At 56.5% G+C, this 21,663-nt stretch overlaps 5 protein-coding genes across 5 annotated transcripts; 2 read left to right on the plus strand and 3 right to left on the minus strand.

Annotated features, from left to right (window-relative positions):
* Positions 1-2,316: 2,316 nt before the first annotated feature.
* Positions 2,317-4,389, plus strand: MAM_00495 (ATP-dependent RNA helicase DED1; the record flags this gene model as incomplete). The annotated part of the gene is made up of 2 exons (XM_040819294.1): positions 2,317-2,492; positions 2,562-4,389. The coding sequence occupies 2 exons, from the start codon at positions 2,317-2,319 to the stop codon at positions 4,387-4,389; spliced, it is 2,004 nt and encodes a 667-aa protein (XP_040682559.1).
* A 1,234-nt stretch (positions 4,390-5,623) lies between these two features.
* MAM_00496 (plasma membrane calcium-transporting ATPase 2) lies at positions 5,624-9,469 on the minus strand (the record flags this gene model as incomplete). The annotated part of the gene is made up of 5 exons (XM_040819295.1): positions 5,624-6,250; positions 6,330-6,545; positions 6,681-7,784; positions 7,893-8,323; positions 8,407-9,469. 5 exons carry the CDS (start codon positions 9,467-9,469, stop codon positions 5,624-5,626), a joined length of 3,441 nt encoding a protein of 1,146 aa, XP_040682560.1.
* A 1,858-nt stretch (positions 9,470-11,327) lies between these two features.
* Positions 11,328-11,663, plus strand: MAM_00497 (uncharacterized protein; the record flags this gene model as incomplete). The annotated part of the gene is made up of 1 exon (XM_040819296.1): positions 11,328-11,663. The coding sequence occupies one exon, from the start codon at positions 11,328-11,330 to the stop codon at positions 11,661-11,663; it is 336 nt and encodes a 111-aa protein (XP_040682561.1).
* Positions 11,664-15,358: 3,695 nt separating this feature from the next.
* Positions 15,359-17,240, minus strand: MAM_00498 (MFS transporter; the record flags this gene model as incomplete). Its single annotated transcript, XM_040819297.1, has 3 exons — positions 15,359-15,650; positions 15,708-16,956; positions 17,018-17,240. The coding sequence occupies 3 exons, from the start codon at positions 17,238-17,240 to the stop codon at positions 15,359-15,361; spliced, it is 1,764 nt and encodes a 587-aa protein (XP_040682562.1).
* A 1,663-nt stretch (positions 17,241-18,903) lies between these two features.
* Positions 18,904-21,563, minus strand: MAM_00499 (beta-1,3-glucanase precursor; the record flags this gene model as incomplete). Its single annotated transcript, XM_040819298.1, has 6 exons — positions 18,904-19,076; positions 19,172-20,639; positions 20,744-20,910; positions 20,988-21,080; positions 21,175-21,313; positions 21,378-21,563. 6 exons carry the CDS (start codon positions 21,561-21,563, stop codon positions 18,904-18,906), a joined length of 2,226 nt encoding a protein of 741 aa, XP_040682563.1.
* Positions 21,564-21,663: the final 100 nt, after the last annotated feature.

Here is a 21,663-nt window from a genome sequence, read left to right on the forward strand (position 1 = left end):
CTATAGAGTTATATATATCTTTTATATTGCTTAAATCTCTACTGCTACTACTACTAGCTTAAAGCTAGACAGGCTCTAGGCCTATTTATACTAGGAGATTATTAAGTTAAAGACTATATTATACTTTAACTATTATATTTATAATAATTATTGCGTTTCTATAAGTTATTCTGTCTCTACCTCTTCTCTAGCTTTAACTAAGCTATAGTATAATATAATATTAAAGATATATTTTATTTTTCTATACCTCTAAAAGAAGCTAGAGGCTATAGCTAAGAAGACGCCTTTCTATATTACTATAAGTAGTCTGCTCTATCTCTAGCTTAGTATTGCTAACTCTCTATCTTAGTTTACTCCTTAATTTTTTAAGAATCTTAAGGCCTTAGAGAAGGCTAATAATTAGAAGCAGGCTTAGTCTAGCTTAATACTAGCTAGAGAATTAAATAATAATACAGACTACTATCAAGAGATTCTAAGTTAGTTAGAAGAGATTACAGTATTAGTTGCTGCTACAGCTGTATTTATAGCAGAGTTAGTCTAGATTCTAAACAAGTATACTAGCTATATAGCTAAGATAGAGGCTTTGCTTGCAGCTCTAGATAGGCGCAGTTTTATAGCAGAGCTCAACAAGGAGCAGCATGCAGGTAGCTCTAGGGCGGCTGCAGGCAGGCGTAGCAGCAACTCCAGAGCGCGGAAGCAGGCTCAGGGGAGGGAGAGTCGCCGGTCAACTTAGAGTCGGTTGTTAGGCTTGGGGGGGGGGAGAAGGCTATATTATAAGTTTTATTAAAAGCTTTTAAAAAAATATAAATAAAAAATATAAATATTTATTTTAAGCTATTAAAAAATTTCTAAAAATATTCTTTTTATATATTTATATTTAAATAACTAATATTATTATATAAAGCTTACTTTAGCTAATATAAAGCTAAAGCTAGCTTAAAAAGTAAAAATAATAGTAAATAAAGTTTTTTTTATTAATTAAAAAGTTTTTTAAGTTTAATATAAAAAGTAAATATAGAGCCAGTAATTTTATAAAGCTAATATATTATAAATTTTACTTAAAATATATAAATATAAGTAATTTTAAGATTTTCTTTTATTTTATAATATTTTTTAGTATTTATTTTCTTTTATTATTAATTTTTAAAAAAGTAGTATTTATAGTGTAAAACTCTATCGAAAGTAGGGGGCTGGCGATCTTGTGGGGCGGGACGTTACCTACCTGTTGGATGACGTTACGGGGATACATATAGACTGTGTGGTGGAAAGAGGTACCTCTGAGGTATGCCGCCTGACTCGCGACCCTGGCTTCTTGCCGACGGACTGTTACGGACTGGCCGTCCTGTACATGTGGGGTACGCTAGACAGCTAAGGCAGCGGTACACCGTAGGTCGGGGTTGCCTTGCGAACCTGGGAAGTTGGAAGCCGTCCGTCCGTAGTAAAAGTGGGCGGTGACGACGGCCTGTCCAGTTGTCCGCCAGCGAGACCCAAGGCGGCGGAAGATATAAAAATGAGGATTACAATAGCCTCATGCTGTTCGATCGATGCCCAGTGCTGGCTTCCGCCCAAGTGCCGCGGTTCTTCGGAAGACGGAAGTACTGGCACAGCCCGTTTGATGCTCCGTTCAACGGATCAAGGCAAGTGTCTCGTTGGCCAGTTTCCGGGCCTGGGGCTGCCGCAACGCGCTGTTAGTGGTTGCCACCGGTTGATCTGGAGCCCCGGAGTGCGCAGGTGCGTTTTGTTATAAGTGGCCCAGTCGGTGTGTCAGCAAAAGAGGCCGAGTAAAAAAAAAATTTGACCCTCCTCGATTAGGCACTAGCCTCTTTACGGCCACCCGCGAACCAAATTTTCTCTTTCCCTTTTTCGCCTCCAAAGGCTTCGCTCGTCCCTCTTCTTTTCCTCCCACAAACTCAACCTCTTTACAAGAAAACCCTTCATCCCCCCCTCCCTTCATCCTCTCTCATCATCCAAGGTCATTCCCGAGACCGTCTGTCTTTCCTTTGAAGATTCTGTTTGCTTCTTCGAGGGATCGTGCAAGCACCCGCTGTTTTTCTGTATAATATATCTGGGGAAGAAACTCGAGAGCACAGCGCCCTCCCTTTCTTTCTCCTCTGTCACATCGTTTATAGCACGACTCGGCAGACAACAGTTCTGATTTCACTCTTTCGTTTTCTTTTGCGAGGGTGATTTTCCACAACGATTGATTCATCATCTTGTTTTTCGCGTCTTTTTTAGATCCGAAAAGCACCTCCCAACGAAGTCCACGCTGCCAGTCGAAGTACCCGATACAACAAGACCTCGCACTTCACTTCCAATATGGCGGAACAACTCAACATGGGCGGCTTGAGCCTTGGCGATGGCCAGCAGCCTCAGCGCTCGTACATACCACCCCACATGCGAAATCGACCCTCTGCCCCCCCTTCCGCTGCTCCTATGAATGGTGGTGCTCCCAATGGCGCACCCAATGGTCTCAGCAATAGCTCTTGGGCTGGGTAAGTCGTGCTGACACTGTTTGTTTTGTCTAGTTTGAAATGGCGCAGTAGCTGACACTAAATTAATAGTAACAACAGCAACTACGCTGGTCGCCAGAACAACTGGAATAATGGACCTGACGGCGGTGCTCCTCCTGCTTTCCAGAACAACCGCCGCGGCGGATGGAGTGGCCGTGGCGGCGGTTACGCTGGTGGCCACGAAGGTCACTCTGGCGGCGGCGGCTACGCTGCCCGAGGCTCTGGCGATGGCCAGTGGCGCGATGGAAAGCACATTCCCGGTCCGGCTAACCCCCGTCTGGAGCGTGAGCTCTTCGGTACTATCGACGATCCTTCCAAACAACACACCGGTATCAACTTTGAAAAGTATGACGATATCCCCGTTGAGGCGTCTGGTCATGACGTCCCTGAGGCCGTGCTCCAGTTCTCCACGCCTCCTCTGGACGAACACCTCTGCCGCAACATTGAGCTGGCTCACTACAAGGTTCCCACCCCCGTTCAGAAGTACTCTATCCCCATTGTCATGGGTGGACGCGATCTCATGGCTTGTGCCCAGACTGGTTCTGGCAAGACCGGTGGCTTCCTTTTCCCCATCCTTTCACAGGCGTTCATCAATGGTCCTTCGCCCACGCCAGCTAGCGCTGCTGGCCAGTTTGGTCGTCAGCGCAAGGCTTACCCTACCTCACTCATCCTCGCTCCCACCCGTGAGCTGGTTTCTCAAATCTACGACGAATCCCGCAAATTCGCCTACCGATCTTGGGTCCGCCCCTGCGTTGTCTATGGCGGAGCCGACATTGGCTCCCAGCTCCGCCAAATTGAGCGAGGCTGTGATCTCTTGGTTGCCACTCCTGGTCGTCTGGTCGATCTTATTGAACGTGGTCGCATCTCCCTTTGCAACATTAAGTATCTTGTTCTGGATGAGGCTGATCGCATGCTTGACATGGGTTTTGAGCCCCAGATCCGCCGCATTGTCGAGGGGGAGGACATGCCTCCTGTGGCCGACCGTCAAACTCTCATGTTTTCAGCCACCTTTCCTCGTGACATTCAGATGCTTGCCAGAGATTTCCTCAAGGACTATGTCTTCTTGTCTGTCGGCCGTGTCGGCTCCACCTCCGAGAACATCACTCAGAAGGTCGAATTTGTTGAGGATATTGACAAGCGATCTGTCCTCCTCGACATTCTTCACTCCCACGCCGGTGGCCTGACTCTTATTTTCGTCGAGACCAAGCGCATGGCCGACTCCCTCTCCGACTTCCTCATCAACCAGAACTTCCCAGCCACGTCTATTCACGGTGACCGTACACAGCGTGAGCGTGAGCGCGCACTCGAGTTCTTCCGCAATGGCCGGTGCCCCATTTTGGTCGCAACTGCTGTTGCCGCTCGTGGTCTTGATATCCCCAATGTCACCCACGTCATCAACTACGACCTGCCTACCGATGTTGATGACTACGTCCACAGAATCGGTCGTACAGGCCGTGCTGGAAACACTGGTATTGCCACTGCTTTCTTCAATCGTGGTAATCGTGGCATTGTCCGTGAGCTTATGGAGCTTCTCAAGGAAGCCAACCAAGAAGTACCTGGCTTTTTGGAGGCCATTGCCCGTGAATCATCCTTTGGGGGAGGCGGCCGAGGCGGCCGATCTCGTGGCGGCGGCGGCGGCGGCGGCGGGCGTGGCACTGCTAATCGCGATTTCCGCAAGTTTGGCGGAGGTGGTGGCGGCGGCGGCTTTGGCGGCAACAGCGGTGGTGGTTTCGGTGGTCCCCAGCAAAACTCGAGCTACGGCGGCGGCTACGGCGGTCCCCAGGGCGGCTATGGAGGCGGCGGCGGCGGCGGCGGCAGCGGTGGCGGCGGCGGCAGCTACGGCAACCCTGGCGGCCCTGGTGCTCAGTCCTGGTGGTAGATTTACGACGTGCCGCCACTCTTCTCGACCGACGTCGGGGCCCGGCCAAGGTGCAGGTGCAGCACACAAGACTGCGCATTTTGCGCGCACCAAGGTTTGAAGTTTTTTTGCATTTTTTGTCGCTGATTCATGCATTTCTTTGTACTTGTTGCTATTGTTTTCTCACTTTACGCGCTATTTTTTTCAGTGATTTCTTTGTTGGACGGCACGGCGGCATCATGACCTGCGAAGACGGATGAGTGCCTATTAGGTTCACCGGCTTTATGGCAGTATACGGTCACGGGGCATTTACGAAGCATCTGATAGATTGCATTTGTTTTGATTTCGACACCCTCCTCACTTGATACCCCTTAGACCGAGAGATGGGGGAACTGAAGGCACTGGCGGAAACGTGGTGATATATAATGGATCTGGAAAAGAGAAAAGCAGGTCCGGTCATGAGCATCACGATTCTGCATGTTTCTATCGCCTAGTGAGGGCGTTGTTTTCTCCCTCAGGGGCATATTTTTCGCTTTCATGATAGAGGGTCATGGTATCGCCGTACAGACATAGACAAAAGTGGATTTACTCGGTTCTCTGGTCGGAATTGCTCCAGTTTGGTCTCGCCTCGCAGCGAGAGAAGAGAGACGTGGAAGGGAAGAGACGAGAGCAAGGGACATGGATGTGGAGGGAGGAGCGGCTGTTCGGGCCAGTCTTCTCTCCATCTGTTTTATAATCGGAGAGCGTGGACGAAGGCCGCACTCGACTACGCATGGGTCACATGGAATGGTTGGGGGCACGGCACGCATCAACAACGGGCTCTCTGGTTCTTTTTTTTCCCGACGACCGTCTGCCTGCACAGGGGAAATGGGGATATCGACTCTGGGTCAAGAGGACGCCCAGGTCACATTGTCTTCGATTGCGCTGTGCCTCGTGAGAATAGATGGCACAACCAGAGTGGACTGAGGAGTCCAAATTTAAAAAAAAAAGAACAATGGCTTTTTTTTTGCAGTGCTAAGTTCTCCGTCTCATTGCTTCCGTGACATGTTTGATTGACACCCAGCACGATGGGCGATTCACCCAGTGGTGGATAAGGAATGGCACGGCGGGCAGATACGTCGTCTGCACAAGAATAAAGTATAATTCGTAACGTCTACTCCGTATTGCAACAGGGAACCACCACAGCCACGTCCATGGCCACGCAACGACGACGACGCCAAAGAGAAGAAGGAGAGGAAGGGGAAAAAAGAAAAATTCACGACGGCGAGTGACCCTGACCCTTCTCCACGACACCAGTCACCTCGATAGCAGGCGGCCGCGCGGCGCCGCCCAGCGCGCGATGCTCCTCGCTGCCCCCCGACCTGGACCTCGACCTGGACCTCGTCCTCGTCCTCGCCAACGCGGTGCGCAGCCGGCCCAGGCCCGCCGCCACGGCGACAAAGGGGCCCCCGACGACGCGGGCGCCCGCGCCAAACAACTCGTCCGGGAACAAGCGCACGGCGACAGCCCACGGGAGGCAGGCCGACGCCACGACGAGGGAAATGGCCCACTGCTCGCGGCTCAGGCCGCCGGGGCTGATGGCGAAGGGGGCGCCGCCGACAAAGATAATGGCCACCTGCAGGCCGACCATGAGCAGGTTGATGGCGATGAAGAAGCGGTTGCGGTGGATGCCCTCGAGGATGTTGAATCTGTTGTCGAGGCGGCGGTTGTTGAACTCGTTGAAGATTTGCATCCACACAAACGTGTTGAAGATGAGGGTGTCGAGCTGGAGCCGCATTCGGGGGTCGTCGAGGTTGTACCTGAGGATGGTGCCGCCGGCGAAGTAGAGCGTGAAGGTGGCGGTGAGCTGGAACACGGACTGGCCGATGATCATTTTCCACATCTGCGGGGGAAGAAGCATCTTGTTAGATTCCTCACGAGCCGAGGGATGGTCGACGGGACGGGACGGGACGGGACCCTACATTTGTGGTGATGAGAGGGGCCTTTTTGCCCTGGGGCGGGCGGTTGAGGATCTTGTCGGTCGGGGGATCCGTGGCCAGGGCCAGGGCGGCGAACGTGTCCATGATGAGGTTGACCCAGAGCAGTTGGACGGCTTTGAGGACGGGCTTCATGTCCGGGTCGTAGACGGCGGTGGTGAAGGCGAGGAGGACGGCCGTGATGTTGACGGTGATTTGGAACTGCCGGTCGACGGAGGGAGCACGTCAGCATGCTCACGACACGACACGACACGACACGACGCGAGGCGACAAAGGGGACGAGGGGACGAGGGGACGAGGGGACGAGGGCACGGCGAGGGCACGGCGAGGGCGTACCTGGAGGAACTTCTGGACGGCGTCGTTGACGGCCCGTCCCCATTTGAGGGCCGTGACAATGGAGGCAAAGTTGTCGTCCATGAGGACAATGGCCGACGCCTCCTTGGCAACCTCGGTGCCCGAGATGCCCATGGAGAAGCCCACGTCGGCTGCCTTGAGGGCCGGCGCGTCGTTGGTCCCATCGCCCGTCACGGCCACCGTCTCGCCGAGCTCCTTGAGCTTGGTGACGAGGATGCGCTTGTCTTCGGGCGACGACCGCGCGAGGACCTGCAGCCTGGGCAGCACGGCCCTCATGTCGGCGTCGCTGAGCCTTCGAAAGTCGGGGCCCTCCATGACGAGGCCGCCCTCGGCGTAGATGCCACACTCGGCGGCAATGGCCCTCGCCGTGACGACGTTGTCGCCCGTCACCATGCGCACCGCGACGCCTGCGTGCTGGGCTTTGCGCACGGCCTCGGGCACGCCCGGACGGACGGGGTCCTGGATCCCGACGACGCCGAGGAGGACGAGATCTCGGAGGAGGGAGGCGAATTGTGCCTGGCCGTCTGCCACCTCGGCGTGTGTGGGGGGCCACGATTCGTAGTCCTTGTAGACGAGGCCGATGGTCCGGAGGGATCTGCCTGCGTACTCCTCAATCGTGGACAGGAGTTGGCGTCGTCTGGCGGGCGTGAGGTCGTCCTCCGCGAGGGATTGCGCGTCGGCAATGGCAGAGCAGTATCCGAGCAGGATCTCCGAGGCGCCCTTCACCAGGAGGCGATATCCGGAACCGTCCTGGAGACGAATCACGGAGCCCATGCACTTCTTGCCAGAGTCAAAGGGGTACATGTGCACGACGGACTCGTTGGCGCGCGTCTCGGCGAGGCACTGCAGACCGAGATGGTCCCTGGCGAGCTGGAGGAGAGCGGTCTCGGTCTTGGGCCCGATGAAGGCGGGCATGCCGTCTTCCTGGCACTCAAAGGCAGTCGAGTTGACGGCAACCGACTGCGTGAGCAACGACTTGGTGTCGGAGGGAAGCCGAGAAGCCCATTGGGAGATGGATTCCGCCTCGAATCTGGAGACGCTGCTCGTGCCGAAAGTACCGGCCACGACGGCCATCTTGTTGGTCGTCTACAACACACAGACACGATTAGACATCTTGAAATGGACGGCGGCTGGAAGCCCAACCCCGAGTGAGGGCGAGGGCGAGGGCGAGGGCGAGGGCGAGGGTTCAAGTACCAAAGTCCCCGTCTTGTCAGAACAAATCGTCGTGGCGTTGCCCATGGTCTCGCACGCACGCAGCATGCGCACCAGGTTGTTCTCCCTGAGAAGTCTCGTCGTCGCAAACGCAAGCGCCAGTGTCACGGCCAGAGGCAGGCCCTCGGGCACGGCCACCACAATGATGGTGATGGCGCCCACGAGGATGTCCATGAACGCAGAGGCCTTTGCGGCAGAGGTTCGGCCGTCGTGGGGAAGGCCGACGAGGAAGCGGACGAGCAGGATGCAGAAGAGAAGGGCGGCGGCGGCGGTGCCGAGCTTGGCAATGGCCAGGGCGAGGCCTTGGAGCTTCTTCTGAAGGGGCGTGTCCTCGGCCTCGGTGCGGACCGACATCATGATCTTTCCGTAGGAGGAGTTGACGCCCACAGAAGTACACACGAAGGTGCCCATGCCTGGAGGTTGTCAGGGGTCTTCTCTCTGTGCGTGAGGGCGGGTGTTTGTCATTTGTTATGTTTTTTTTGTTAGACTCGCTCACCTTCAAGGACCTTTGCGCCAGAGACGATAAAGGGATCCAACTTCCTCGGGTCGAGGCCGGCTTCCAAGGCCCTCATGACGTGGTCGCCGCCCGTCTTCTTCAAGGCGTCAGATTCTCCAGTCGCAGAGGACTCATCGCACTTGACGCCGTGCCCGTCGATGAAGATGCCGTCGACGGGAACCAAGTCTCCCGGCTCCAGGTGCAGCACGTCCCCGACGAGAATGTCGTGGACGTTGATCATGAACGATGTTCCCGAGCGGACGACCTTGATGTCGCGGTCTTCCTTCTTGATATTCAGCTTGACAAACGCCTTTTCCTTCTGCCAGTCATTCAGAGACGCAACGGCCGTGACGACGACGACGGCAACGCAAATGGCCACGCCTTCCACCCAATTTACCGGCGGCGGAGCACCGGGGCCCTCGGGCTTGGACATGCCGAATGTTTCGTACAAGCCCAGCGCGAGGGAGATGACGGCGGCCACGGTCAGCACGATGAGGACCTTGTCGTTGTACGCGTTCCACATGAGCCTCCACAGGGGCGTGGGCTTCCTTGGCGGCAGGACATTGCGTTTGAAGACGCGTATGCGGTCTGCGAAGGACTCGGACGCGTGGCTCGGGTTGGGAGCTGACTTGCCGCCGCAGACGCCGCCGAGCGCCGATGGACGGACGGCCTCGTCAAAGGAGATGGCGTAGGGCACCGAGGTCTCGTCGACATTGAGACCGCTGGCCGTGTCTGTCTGCAAGCCCTTGGCGATGCCGCGCAGACCACCGAGGGCTCGGAAGGCGGCCAGGGACTTTGGATCCAGGAGCTTGTTCAGCTGGCCCGGCGAAAAGGCAAACGGGTTGTTTTGCACGCGGAAGTCGTCTTCGGTGCCGGGATCCGGGCGCAGAGATGCGGACAGCTCGTCGTCGCTGATACTAGCCGTCCGGCTCGTGGCGATGGTGGGTGTGAGGAAGGGATTCGACGACGCCGACGCGATAGTATCTGCGGAGCTGAGCGTGCGAGCTCGGGTGTCGACCTGCAGCAGAGGCGGAGGAGACGAGTTTTGGCTGAGGCTGGCCATGGCCAGGGCACGGGCACGGGCACGGGTAGGGGTGCGGAATAGTTGCAGAGACGAATATCGACGTCGTTGCTGTGGCACGGCCGCGTGCGCCGCTTGATATACAAGACCGACACGGGACGACGGATGGCGGATGACATGGCAAGCGCGGCGCACCAAGAGTTTCGGGGAGGGTCTGCGTCAAATATAACTAGAGGGCGAAGCCATGCGGCCGGGGCGGGAGGCGAGGCAAGGCTACCGAAACCATGATGACCGCGCGCGCGCGTGTGTAAGAGGCGTCGTCGCCGCCGCCGTCGTCGTCGTCGTCGTCGTGGAAGCCAACTTGCGGAAGGCTGCGCCTCGCTCGCCGCCTCCTCTTCCTGCGTTCCGGCGGCGCACGAGCCAGGGCAAGATCTGGACCAGCAGCACCCGTCTTGCACTCTGTCCGCTTTCCCGACGAACAAAGATGGCCGCCCAGGGGATTTAAGCTTGTTTGGCGGCGTCGTTGCAAAGCCCCGGCCACCTTGGGCCGACCCCAGGGAGTCGGCTCAGGCGCAATACGATATGTGACACATCATGAACCGCAGTACTCATCAAGTAGGTACAGAGTCAAAAACCCAAGTGTCTGGCGCATGCGAGTTGTCCCATGCGCCTCTGGGCACGTTGGCATGATGACCGCTCCTTGGCGAGTCGACGGCCGCCCGGCCAAGCCAGCCGACTTTGTTCTTGGCCCTCCATCCCCGGCCTTTGGCTGCCTCACAGGTCAACAGCCGGTTCTTTTTGCCGGTCTATGAACCGTGAAATACCTTGGCCTTGGGCACGCGCCTGCGTACACAGCCTCAATGACCGGCCGACGCAGGGTCCACGATGGTGTGCGTCGTTTTCGCGGGGAAGCCCACGCGCGCCGTTTCCGTGGGGGCCCTAGAATGAGGAGAAAGGACCAAAAGGACCAAAAGGCCCGTCGGGAAGAAACATGGCCACGTTGTGTTTGTTGCGTGGTGCTGGTCGACTCCAAGGGCTGTCCGCTGAGCCGTCGTCTCAAGGACCATGGACAGACGTGACTCATGTCACCGCGGCCACGATGGCTGTCTGAGTCGTTGGAAAATACTCGGTCGAGCAGAGTCTGTGTTGTCAACGTCATGAAGAAACCTATTGCTTTCCTGCTCAACGTCAAAACTCGCCAAGCAAATGCGCCACACTCTTGCCGTTCCCCCATGGTCCCAGGCATCGAGGATGCAGGCCCTGGCATGGTAATCTCGTCGGTGTACCTTTTGGACAAATCCTTAGCCGGCAACTCCCGGGGCGTTTCAAAGCCTTTGTGCAAGTATCTCCCAGTCACGGCCCTTTGTGGCACGGCATGGCGGTGGTTCGAGTATGACCCAGTAAACCGTGCATGAAACGGCTCATTATGCTGCGTCTCTCTGGAATTTTCGTCTGTTTTCCACTCGTTTTCAGTCCTGTACCAAGGGAGCTCTTCAAGTCCCTGACTAGAGTATGTCTGCTGCGGCGCCGCAGAGTCGAGCTCTGTTCACGGCGAGGAGACTCCCTCGGCCATCTATTTAAGGAGGCGTATCTTCCTGGAGATGGCCACGGAAAGTATTCCACATCGGTCAACATCCTCTCTCACAAGGACATTTCAACCGATACTTGCCACTCGCTACGACTGCAAACATACCAGAACAACCAAGTACACCGCAACAACCAAGTACACCGCAACAACCAAGTACGCACGTCTCGGTAAGTGCAATGCGAAGACGGGAGAACATGCGGCAAGGACAAGTCGTGCCGCCAGCCCTGTTTCGTCTTTGAATCCGCGTGATAATTCATACCAGGTCGAGTGCTAAACGCCGACGCCGGGTTCACAGGTCAACACAGAGCGACAATGAGCGGCCCCATCGATACCAAGTCTTCGTATCCTGTCGACTTCCACATCACCGTCACGACCGCGGAGGACCGCATGAATGATATTGAGAACATATTGATAGACGCTATCCGCGGCGCAGGATGTTCCTACGTACGGGACGTCAGATGGAGCTCGAGGGCTCAGAGCGTGACTTTCAAGGTTCTGGACGCAATGGAGCACTCTCAGGGGTCGGACATGATATCAGCGTACCGAAAAGTCGTGGACAGTCTGCTGCAGATACCGGCTTTTAATACCGTGTCTACCGAAGCGTTCCATTATAAGTTTGTGTTTGAACGCAGAGTTGGGTCTGAATGATGAGCTAGATAATTTTCGCCTAGTGGAGAATGTGGAGACGATAATACGAGAAACTTGGCTTGGAACGGTGCCAGAGTACTGCCATTGATAAAAGTTGCTTCCTTGTGTGAGTAGGGTGCAGATGGCCCATGTTGGCACGACATTCCTGCGGCGGGCGAAGCCGCCAACTCCGTAGGGCGATCAGCCCGGCGGCGACGAGTAGAGTCGTCCGCGTAGACCTGACATGTTGGAGGTTGTCCGTAGACATACGCTCGCGGACTGGGAGTTTCAGCTTCGGCTACCCCTTAGCTCACGACATCTCGGCTGTGTCATCTCAGAGACTCAGACAAGGCTTGACGTGCCCGGCGTCGGTGGCAGCAGCGACGGCCAGGGTCAGGCTGTCCATCTACAATCCCGATTATACTTGGAAGCGCTGCCACGTGGGAAATGGCGTAGCCCAGAGGCCATGCATGTTTGGCATCCATCCACGTCTGGCGAGACCATCCACGAAACAAAGAAACCAGGGTGGGCCAATGGCCACGCCACGACACCCGCCGCAAAACATGGCTCAGACGAGCGTCTTTTGTGCCGGAAGTATGGGGATCAAGGGCTGCACAGACCTTCCTCCTTGCGTGGCGGCGGCTATGCAGGAAGCGACAGAGCAACTTGTAGAGAGTCGAGACGCGTTTGGGAGCGGGACATTTGTGTACGTCAATAAGGACCGGGACATGAGCGGAAAGGATCCTCGCAAGCGTCGGATTCGGACCCGTGCCGAGGATGTGGAGAGGAGCGTCCAGTTGTTATCCAAGCCATGTCGAGCAAAAAGCGAGCGGTAGTCCGTAGTCCGACCCCGAGCAATATCGGAACGCGAGATGGGCTTTTTTACCAAGACAAGCCCGCGGTTGTACGGGAACACTACAATACAGCCCACCTACTATTTCGACATTGTGGCTGTCCCAAATATGCTGAAGCAGCTTTACGGCATCCAGGGGAACTTGCTTAAATTTCATATGTGTAGATTTGCTCCCTTTTGGGTTGTCCAGTTATTCACTCGGACAAGTTGCCTGTACGTTGGAGTGACTACATCCAGAGATGCAATACCGCTACTCTGAGAATTCCGTGTATGACGTTCCGCGCACACCTGGGGTCTTGCGTAGCAACAAAGCGTTTCTCGATTACAAACGTGCCGAGACGGCGGGACGCCAGGAGGTATGCCCCCTGTCGCGGGACGATATTTGCCCTCCCTGTACCGTTCGTGCGCACCCTCTGCGAGTTCCCTCACATCTGGGATGGTAAAGTCTGGATCGGCCAGCCCGTCATACACTCCTTGCGCCTGGTCGGGAGATATTTGTGAAGCTGCGCGAGATGCTTGACCCGGCGGCTCGTAAGCATTTTGCACCAACGCTGTTGCTGGGCATCCAGAGGACTCTGCCTGAATCTCGGAGCAGGTGACCCGGTTCAGCCACTTTGCAGTATTGGCCATGGCGTGCTGTCTCTGCCGGCCCGTCACGGCTCTTGCCCGCCAACTCGGCGGCTTGGCCGTGGCCGTCCCTCTTCCCTTGGTGCCAAAAATGGCCCTTTCTGCTAGAAATGACGTCCTGGACCCCGTACTAAGTCTCGGCCACGTCTGGGCGGAACTTGTGGGCGAAGCTTTTGGGCGCACACTACCTGTTCCCGGCGTGGTTGGCGTCGACTCATCTGCCCGTCCAGGTTGAGGGACGCGTATGACTTGGCCGCGAAGGGGCAGTTGACGAGGACTTGGTGCAAGTTGAATCCAAGTGCCTCGGGGTCCGTCATGTTCGGGTCCATGACTTGCACGTACGTGGTCCATTGGAGCTCCTCGAGTAGTCGGGATCTTGGCCGCAAAGCAGGACCGACAACTACAGAAGCGTATAATCATGCTCGAGAGGCTTTGATCTGTTGAGATACTGCTGCTTTCCGGGAAAGAAAAAGGCAAAAAAGTCAGCAAGCGCCGGGATCCCGTGTCAAAATACGTACTGGAAGAGAAAGACATCGCTGGCCAGTGCAAGACCGCCCACGGTTTTGCTGTGTGCCCTAACCGACGTCAGTATTTGGCCCCTCGTATCTCTCATGTTTTCATTCTACTTACGGACCTGGAAAAGGTGTTCCTTGGTTGTTTGTAAAGTAAGCACTGTCGTCCTCCCGTTTGCCCTTGATTGCTGTAACAAGGGCTGGTCATAGAGATCAGGGCTCAGAGCAAATGACTTATATTCACATGTGATATTTTATGGTCTCAAAGGTCCCTGGCTGCCCAGTTTGGCGCACCCGACCAACGAGGGCTACATATAACTACAAGGTGGTGCCTGTGTGTGCAACCTGACTAGGCAGCTGAGGGGGGTGATGCCTCGTGCCTTGGTGCCTTGGTGCCTTTGTGCCCGAGCCCAGTGGTGACCTATGTGGACATCGGGATAGCTACAGCCCTTGTGCATTGCAGCTGGTCATGTGGTCGAGGTCTTTGACCGATAATTCCGTGTAACGGCACGATAAGCGGCGGCTTACAGCTACTATGTGTCGTCACGGTGACGGGCAGATTACACCGCCCACGGCTTGGTTGTCCTCGTCATCAAGTGCTGTCAATTGGCTGTGTCGAAAACAAGGTAAAAATCGGCCCTGGGGACGAGGCTTCGCTGGCGAGTTGTGGTGCTCGTGACCGTAGATGGTCAGTCACCGGTAAGAGTATTCTATGACCGGGGTGATCTGCTGGATGCCCATCGCCGCTGCAATGGCCCACAGTCTCCCTATCTTCCGAGGCAATGTCGTCCCAGGACCGACTTTCCGTCTGGGCAACGTCGAGTTGTACACATGCTCCGCCGTGCGCCGTGCAACCTCCGGGATGGGCCGACTTCGGCGGCGCCGGTGTGGGGCCTCGGTCCGTCCAACGGCGGAAAAGAGGCCGTCAAATCGGGAATACAAGACCGGCCGGCTGCACGTTGACTTACTTGGGAGCAAAACAAATAACTCCGTGACGGCTGGCGAAAAGATACCACGCTTCGCTTGGTTTTCACGTTGCATGTGAGCTGTGACAAGGGCTCGTCGCAGTGCAAGAAGACGGCTTGGAAAACGTTGGCTCGATTCGCACACAACTCACCTTGGTATTAAGGCTCCTTGTCGCCACGGGCTCTGTTTATGCAGCAGCCTCCTGCCCTGGGTCTCGGACATGGCCCCTGTGTCACCAACATCCGTGTGACAGCTCGCTCCGACATTGCCCATTGGCGCGTGATTTATGTTACTTGTAGCCTGCGTCGAGTGTCTCCGCCCGAATTCAAAAACACGAGTTACCCGCTGTCGCCCTTTACTCTTGAAGCTGTATCGGCACGTCAGAACACTCTTCCCGAAGATGCGTTGGGAGTCGCCGAAGCGTTGGTTGACCCATTCAGTCAACCCCATGTTCCACATATGGGACCGGGCGCTGCTTTGCAGTTCGGCCACGACTGGCGTATACTGCCTTCTGTTCCTAGTCACACCATGTTGAACAATGACGTTTTCTCCCAGAACAAGGTCCGGCGAGTTACGGATCCAGAAGGAGACATGCCAGCTACCAAAGTAAGCCTCCTAGAGAGATTGTGGAAAAAGTTCGACAGCCTATTGTACAGGGCAGGCACAAAGAAAGGGACGATTTCCCTCAAAAACCTGCCTTCCTAGGCCTTGAGCCTTTTCGTACCCTTATCCGGTACGCACTATCCTCCGCATCCCCCCTAGTCTCTCAACAGCAGTGGCCGGCGTTCACCACGCCTGGGCGGCGGCGTCGTACCATCCCTCCCTGAAAGCGAGCGAGCCTGGGCAGTAGCGAAAATCGTCAGGGCCGCACCAGTACACGCTCCTGCTACAGTAAAGGCGACGTTGACGGGAGTGGGGTTTCCATCGAGGGCCCCGTGTACAAGAGCGTCGAGGCCTGACTGCGCGAGATTGACGACTCCCGAAACGCATATCAACGTGCCGTAGATACGTCCAAAGGTGGTGAATCCAAATATCTTAGTTGCGTAGTCCCTGCTGGACATGTCAGCAACGACGTGACGTGCACACCCTCGTCGTCGGGTTCCTTACGAGACGGCGGAATAGTACAATGGTCGAAAGACGATAAAGGCGACAACGGTGGCGTAGCCCGCCCACAAGTACGGCAGACAGTTTAGCGTGCCAATGAGGATGATCAAGGCCGTCAAGAAGCAAAGGATCGTGGATATGCCGTGATTGTTGAGCAGCACGCCTATGAAGGGAGTCGTGACGGCGCCTCCAACCGGCAGGGCCATGTCGAAAAAGCGGTTCACGCTTGCGGAGCGCTCGTCCGAGCCCAGCATGTATCGATACTGAGAGCGTATAGTAGCGATGAAGTAGTTCATGCGCAGCATCTGGATGCTGGTCAACAGGAGGATGAGCATGAACCAGGGACTGAGCAACTGCCTGCGAGTTGGGACGCCGTGCATGACACCCCACACACGGCCGCTGGCTGTCTGCCGCGCCTTGTTGATTCTCCTTCGCTGGTCACGATGTTCCGAGTCCCCGGTAATGGATTCGATTCGGTCCAGCTTGGCCATGCGGCGGGCCGCCCGAGCGTCTTGTACTCTTGCTAATTCTTGTGCGTCTTGAACGTCGTCGTCCGACTCGTGGACATCACGGCTGCTGTCTTGGGCTTTTTCAATCTTGTGCTCGAGTTCGGAAATGGTGTGGTAGGACTGCTGCGGCATGTAGGCGAGCTCGGCGGCGAGGATGAGGACGGGGACCATGGCGTAGCCGAAGAAGAAACTTGCAACGGAAATCCGGCCGCCTGTTGCTTCGTAGACCGCGCCAAAGAGAAGGAAAACGGCCGCCGACGCGTCGAATGCTCCCGTGGTCATGGCCACAACTATGCCCGAGTACTTTGGAAGAGCATTTGCCAGCTCGAAACTGGGGACGAAGATGAAAGTGCCGCCGAGTGAGAGTAACACATTGGCCACGAGATAGGCATCGAGCTTGGGAATGGCAAACGAGGCCGCCATCAGGAGACTGCCTGAGAGGAGAAGCACGCAAGCGACGATCCAGCAAGTGCGTCTGCCGTACTTGTCGAGAGCATAGCCAGCTAGAAGCGACGACACGTTCGCGGCAACGGATGCGACAGTGAAGAAGAGGTTCAGCCGCAGATCCTGCTCGTCGCAGGGCACGGCAGCCGCGGCGTTTGGGCTGTGCCAAAGAGCGGTGTCGTTGCCATCACACAAATCGCCGTACACCCCTTCAGCAACCAAGACGGGTTTCAGGGCAGCAAAGCCAAACACGATGCCGGCAGACAGCCAGCAAGCTGCGATGGCGGTCGCCACCTGGACTGAGGAGTCGCAAGGTTAGACATGGCCAGTTTTGGACAGGAAACTACAGGGGAATTGTACCGATTCGCTTTGCAACAGAAACCTTGTATGCGGCGATGTGGGCTTCTTCAGAATCCGAACCGGTTGGTGAAAAGTTCATGCGTTGCCACTCAGGTTTGCTGGGGGTCACGACGCGAGCCACCGATGAAGTCTCTCGGTCTGCGTTGCTCGAGGGCTGATTGGCTGCGGGAGGGAATTCATACTCGAAGCCGTCGGCTTGAGTTACGTGCTGGGCCAGCGACATTTCACGACGGGATAGGCGTAGGACGTGTAGTCGAGGCTTGGGGTCGCAGCATCTAGATTTGCACGGGTGAGCACGAGCGATGACAGACGTCAAGGTACGAGTTGCGCGAGGAGGAGGCGATATTATTCATTGACGTACAAATGTAAACGCTGCAGTCAGCGGCGGAATATTCTAGAGAATGCGTATGACAGACAGCAGGGGACGCTTGTCTCATGTTTATGTACAGCCTCAGCGGCCGAATGAAAAAGTCAAACAGAATGGGTGCCGCGTGAAGCGTTTGGAAAGAGATCTGGATCAGTGAGGCTTGTAGTGTATATATATATATTGATAGCTGAGCGACCGATAAAGTTGGCATTTTCTGATGGCTGCCGTCATCATGTCATCCCAGACTTGCCTCCAGAAACACGAGCCGTGAGGGAGAAGGCCGTCTAGAAAGTTCGGCTGGCCCACATTCTGAAACGGGCTATACCTAAACGGGGCGACACAGAATCGCCAGTTTTGGCGACCGTCTTTATGTTTGTCTCCTGTATTCTCCTCGCTCCGTTTTGATCGTCGTCGAAAGGCCGTGAATTGCAGCGCCGGCGTGCCCAAGGACAGCGTGTCTGCATCCAAGGAACTAGATCTAGACACACCAAGCCTGGAAGGGGACCTGTAAAATCAATGGGACGAATCTGACGCCCCAAGAAAAAAGGGCTGAGCGGCCAATAATACACATTGCGCGGCATCATCATCCAGATGCCTGCAGTGTTGCTTCCGTTTAGTACTGCACTGGCAAAGGCGTCCTTCTTGTAGTAAAATTCTGCCGGCAGAAACGCTATTGGAACTCTTGGCTGGCGGCTTAATACAACAAGGGCCGGATCACAGTGGTGATGGTCTGGCCTTGGAGCAAACGACTCGATTCACACAAGACGTTGGTTCTGATCAGAGACATACTTTACAGCAAGATGCCTGTGTGTGACATTATCTAGGTGGCCAGCGACTAAGGGGTCAAGGGCCTATAAGTGGCCTACAAAACCTTTTGCACTACAGCTAGTCATGTAGTCGAGGCTTTGTTTACTGTGCTTGACTGCCAGTTCTTTACAACACCCGCTTGCTCTCTAGATTTCTCGACGAAGCCAAAAGAAGACACACAAGGAAAATCCAAAATGCAAAAAAAACCATCAATCACTGTTAACTAGCAAGATTTTTAAACTACTTTCATGTACATACTAGCTCGAAGCTTCAACAAAGGACCTTGCTACACATATACCTGCCTTTTCGGGAAAGTTGCGGAGAACAGACAGGCCCTGCAGACTCTCGCAATCTGTCGGCATGACTCGGCATCGAGTCAGGTCCGTCCGCCGGGCCGGGCCGTCACTCCGGTATCCGCCCAACGGGGGTCAAGAGTCGAGACGGCGGGAAAAAAAAAAAAAAAAAAACCCCCAAGAAATATATAATCGCAACCAACGCCGTTGCAGGTACGAAACAGAATAGCTGGTGTCCTCGAGGGGGGACAGCTGACCTGTGGACATGACGTACTTTGACTGTAACACGACGGGGAATAACAAAGACGGTTTCAAGAACAATCATGGTCGACGGGCTACCACGACTGTCTCCCAGCTCTATTGCAACTTGCAAGTGGCCATGAGCAGTTTAGAAATACCTCCCAGAGTAGTCCTTTGAGCTACGTCGTGTACCGGGAGACGTCGGAGCCATTCGGCCAACCGGCTCCCTGAAATGTGCCCTCGGCTTCGAGATCAATACCGTTGCCCAGGCGAAGAGCATACGTGGTGTCCTTGGAGCACAAGCCGTATGCCTGAAGATTCCTGGGAGTTTGAGCAATGTAGTGCATATGCCCTGCGAGGTGGTAGTTCTCTCTGTTAGTGGTGGCCGCGGCTCGGGCGTTGCATTCGGAGGGAGCTGAAGGAAGGGAAGGAAAAGCAAGCACCTACTCTGACACCGATAGCCCGGCTCGCAGGGCGCACCAGCGGAGCCGGCGCAAAAGACCCACGACGCAGCGCCGTAGTAGCTGATGTCGGACCCCCCGTCGATGTAGCTGCCGACGGCCATGCGGCAGACGCCGTCGGAGCCGTCGCACCACGAGTAGTCGGGGTCCCCCCAGCCGTCGGGGTCGGGCGTCCACGGCGAGGGGGCCATCTGCCTCGCGGCGCTGCCCTGGCCGAAGCTGGTCTCGGTCCTGAGCATGGACACGACCACGTTGGAGGCGGACCGGAGACTGAGCTGGTACAGCCACCAGCGCTCGGAGCCCAGGCCGTGAAGCCAGGTGCCGTCGGTGGCCTCGACCAGGACGCCGCCCTTTGCGGCGATGGCCAGCCCGGCAAAGAAGTTCTCGGCGTTGCGGCCGGCCACCCAGTTCCACACGTTCTCCGCATACACCGACGACCCCCTGGCAAAGTGCATCCCCAGGTAGGCCGCGCGACACCGGTCCGCGTCGTCTGCGCAGCGCCGCACGAGGTCGGGCGTGCCCCGGAGACCGCCGACGTTGACCACCGAGTTCCATATCCCGACGTCGCCGGGCTTGGCGCCGCGCGCGTGGAACCGCAGGATCACGGCGCCCGGAGACACTTGGCCGACGGTGAAGCGCATGTCCTGGATGTGAGCCGTGCCCACGTCGCCGGCCTGGCCGACCTGCACGACGGGCGTCGGGCGCGAGGCGTCCGCGAAAGAGGCCCCGGATCCCGAGATGGCGGGCCACGCCTCACCGCAGATCCGGGACCCGATGGGGATGACGAGCGTCGACGAGACGCGGTAGTCGCCAAAGGGGAAGTAGGCAATCTTGCCTTGCTCGGCGGCGTATCTGAGCACCATGGTGAGGGCTTCGACGTCGTCCGTCCTGCCGTCGCCGTGGACGTTGCGCCCGCCGTTCTGATCGGGCTCTTTGACGTTTATGAGCTCGGAAATGGGGACTTCGCCGTAGTTTGGGGGGGGGAAAACGGGAATCCTGCCACCGGGGGCAGCCGCCCGCGACCGCCTGACCGTCTCGTCTGCCGTCGCGCCGTAGACGGGCTCGCGGCCCACGGTGTTCCCGTAGGAGAAGCTGCGGACGTGCTCGACGGGGCCGAGGACGGCACGATCCCCGATTCGCACCGTGTCCGACGGCTCGTGCTGCCCGTCGTTTCTGCGGTGGAAGTTGTCCAGCAGGAGGGAGGGCCGGGCCGTGTCGTTGTCCCTGTCGGCCGCCCGAGAGAGAAACGCGACGCCGGAGTTGACCGACTCGCCGTCGACGACGCCGACAAAGGCGCTGCCGCCGGTCTGGCTGATGCAGGTGCCGACGGACTCGAACGTCGGGGCGAGGAGGGTGACGGCGTTGCCGTTGGAAACACGCAAGCCGACCGAGTTGCCGTGGAACGTGATGTTCTTGTAGAGCGCGCTCTGGTGACCGTCGTGCCAGATCCCGTTCTGTTGGGGCCCGAGGCGTGTATGTATGTGAGCACTTGCCCCCGAGCACGGGGAGTCCACGGCGTCTGGTGCGTGGCCTACACGGGTAGAGAGACTCGACTTACCAGGCCGTTTTCGACTCGGACGTCGCCCAGGCTGAGGATGGAGCCTCTGCCCAGCCTGATGCCCGTGTGTCCCTCCGTGCCGTTGGGCGACGGCGCCATTCTGATCTGGACGTTTTGCAGGTGAGACCCCTGGGCGACTCCCCAGTACAGCGCGGCGAGTTCTCGGTCTGCGATGCTTGTCAGCACGCGCCGTCCAGGTGCTGCCCTTTGCTTTCTTCACGTTGACGGGGGTTTATCCGCTTACATCCTTCCACGGCGGTCGTGTCGAGAATCACATTCTTCAGGGCCACTGTGTTCGCCAGCTCGCCGGCGTTGGGTTCGTGGCTGGCAGCTAGGCCTACAAGGAAACGGTTGCTCAGCTCCTCATCACCCTTGTAGCAGTGTCGTGGCGCTTGGAACGAAGGGTCGGGGGCATTCGGGGTCACAGTCACCGTCAAGAAGCGCGTCTCCTCTGAAGTCGCCAGTCGCCTGTATGACGGGCGGGTCATGGGCATCGCCGATGAGAACGGTATCCGTGTTCATGACCAGTGGCTCGCTGAACGAGTAGTTCCCGGAAGGGATGTAGACGACCTGCCGGATCGAAAAGATCAGCTTGCACGCGCAGCACACGGCGTTGGGCCTGTTCATCACGTACCCGCGGCATAGATGCCACCCAGAAACCGTGGCGCTCTAGCGTCATGTTGGGGTTCGAGCTGTCGGCACCGCTGATGGCCATTCGGAGGGTTTCTGGGTCGTTTTCCTTTGCGGACGCAAAGACTTTGTATGTGTCCGGGTGCTCTACGTGCGGCGCGAACCCCTGCATGGGAATCACATCATTCATCGTGGCATACCAGTGAGGGAGTGGGCGAGGCGTCATCCCGTCCTGGACTGCCATGGGACTTGGATAGGCCCCCATCATGGAAGGTCAGTTTTGTAGTTTG

Source organism: Metarhizium album (genome assembly GCF_000804445.1).
Source record: "Metarhizium album ARSEF 1941 chromosome Unknown scaffold_1, whole genome shotgun sequence".
NCBI lineage: Eukaryota > Fungi > Ascomycota > Sordariomycetes > Hypocreales > Clavicipitaceae > Metarhizium > Metarhizium album.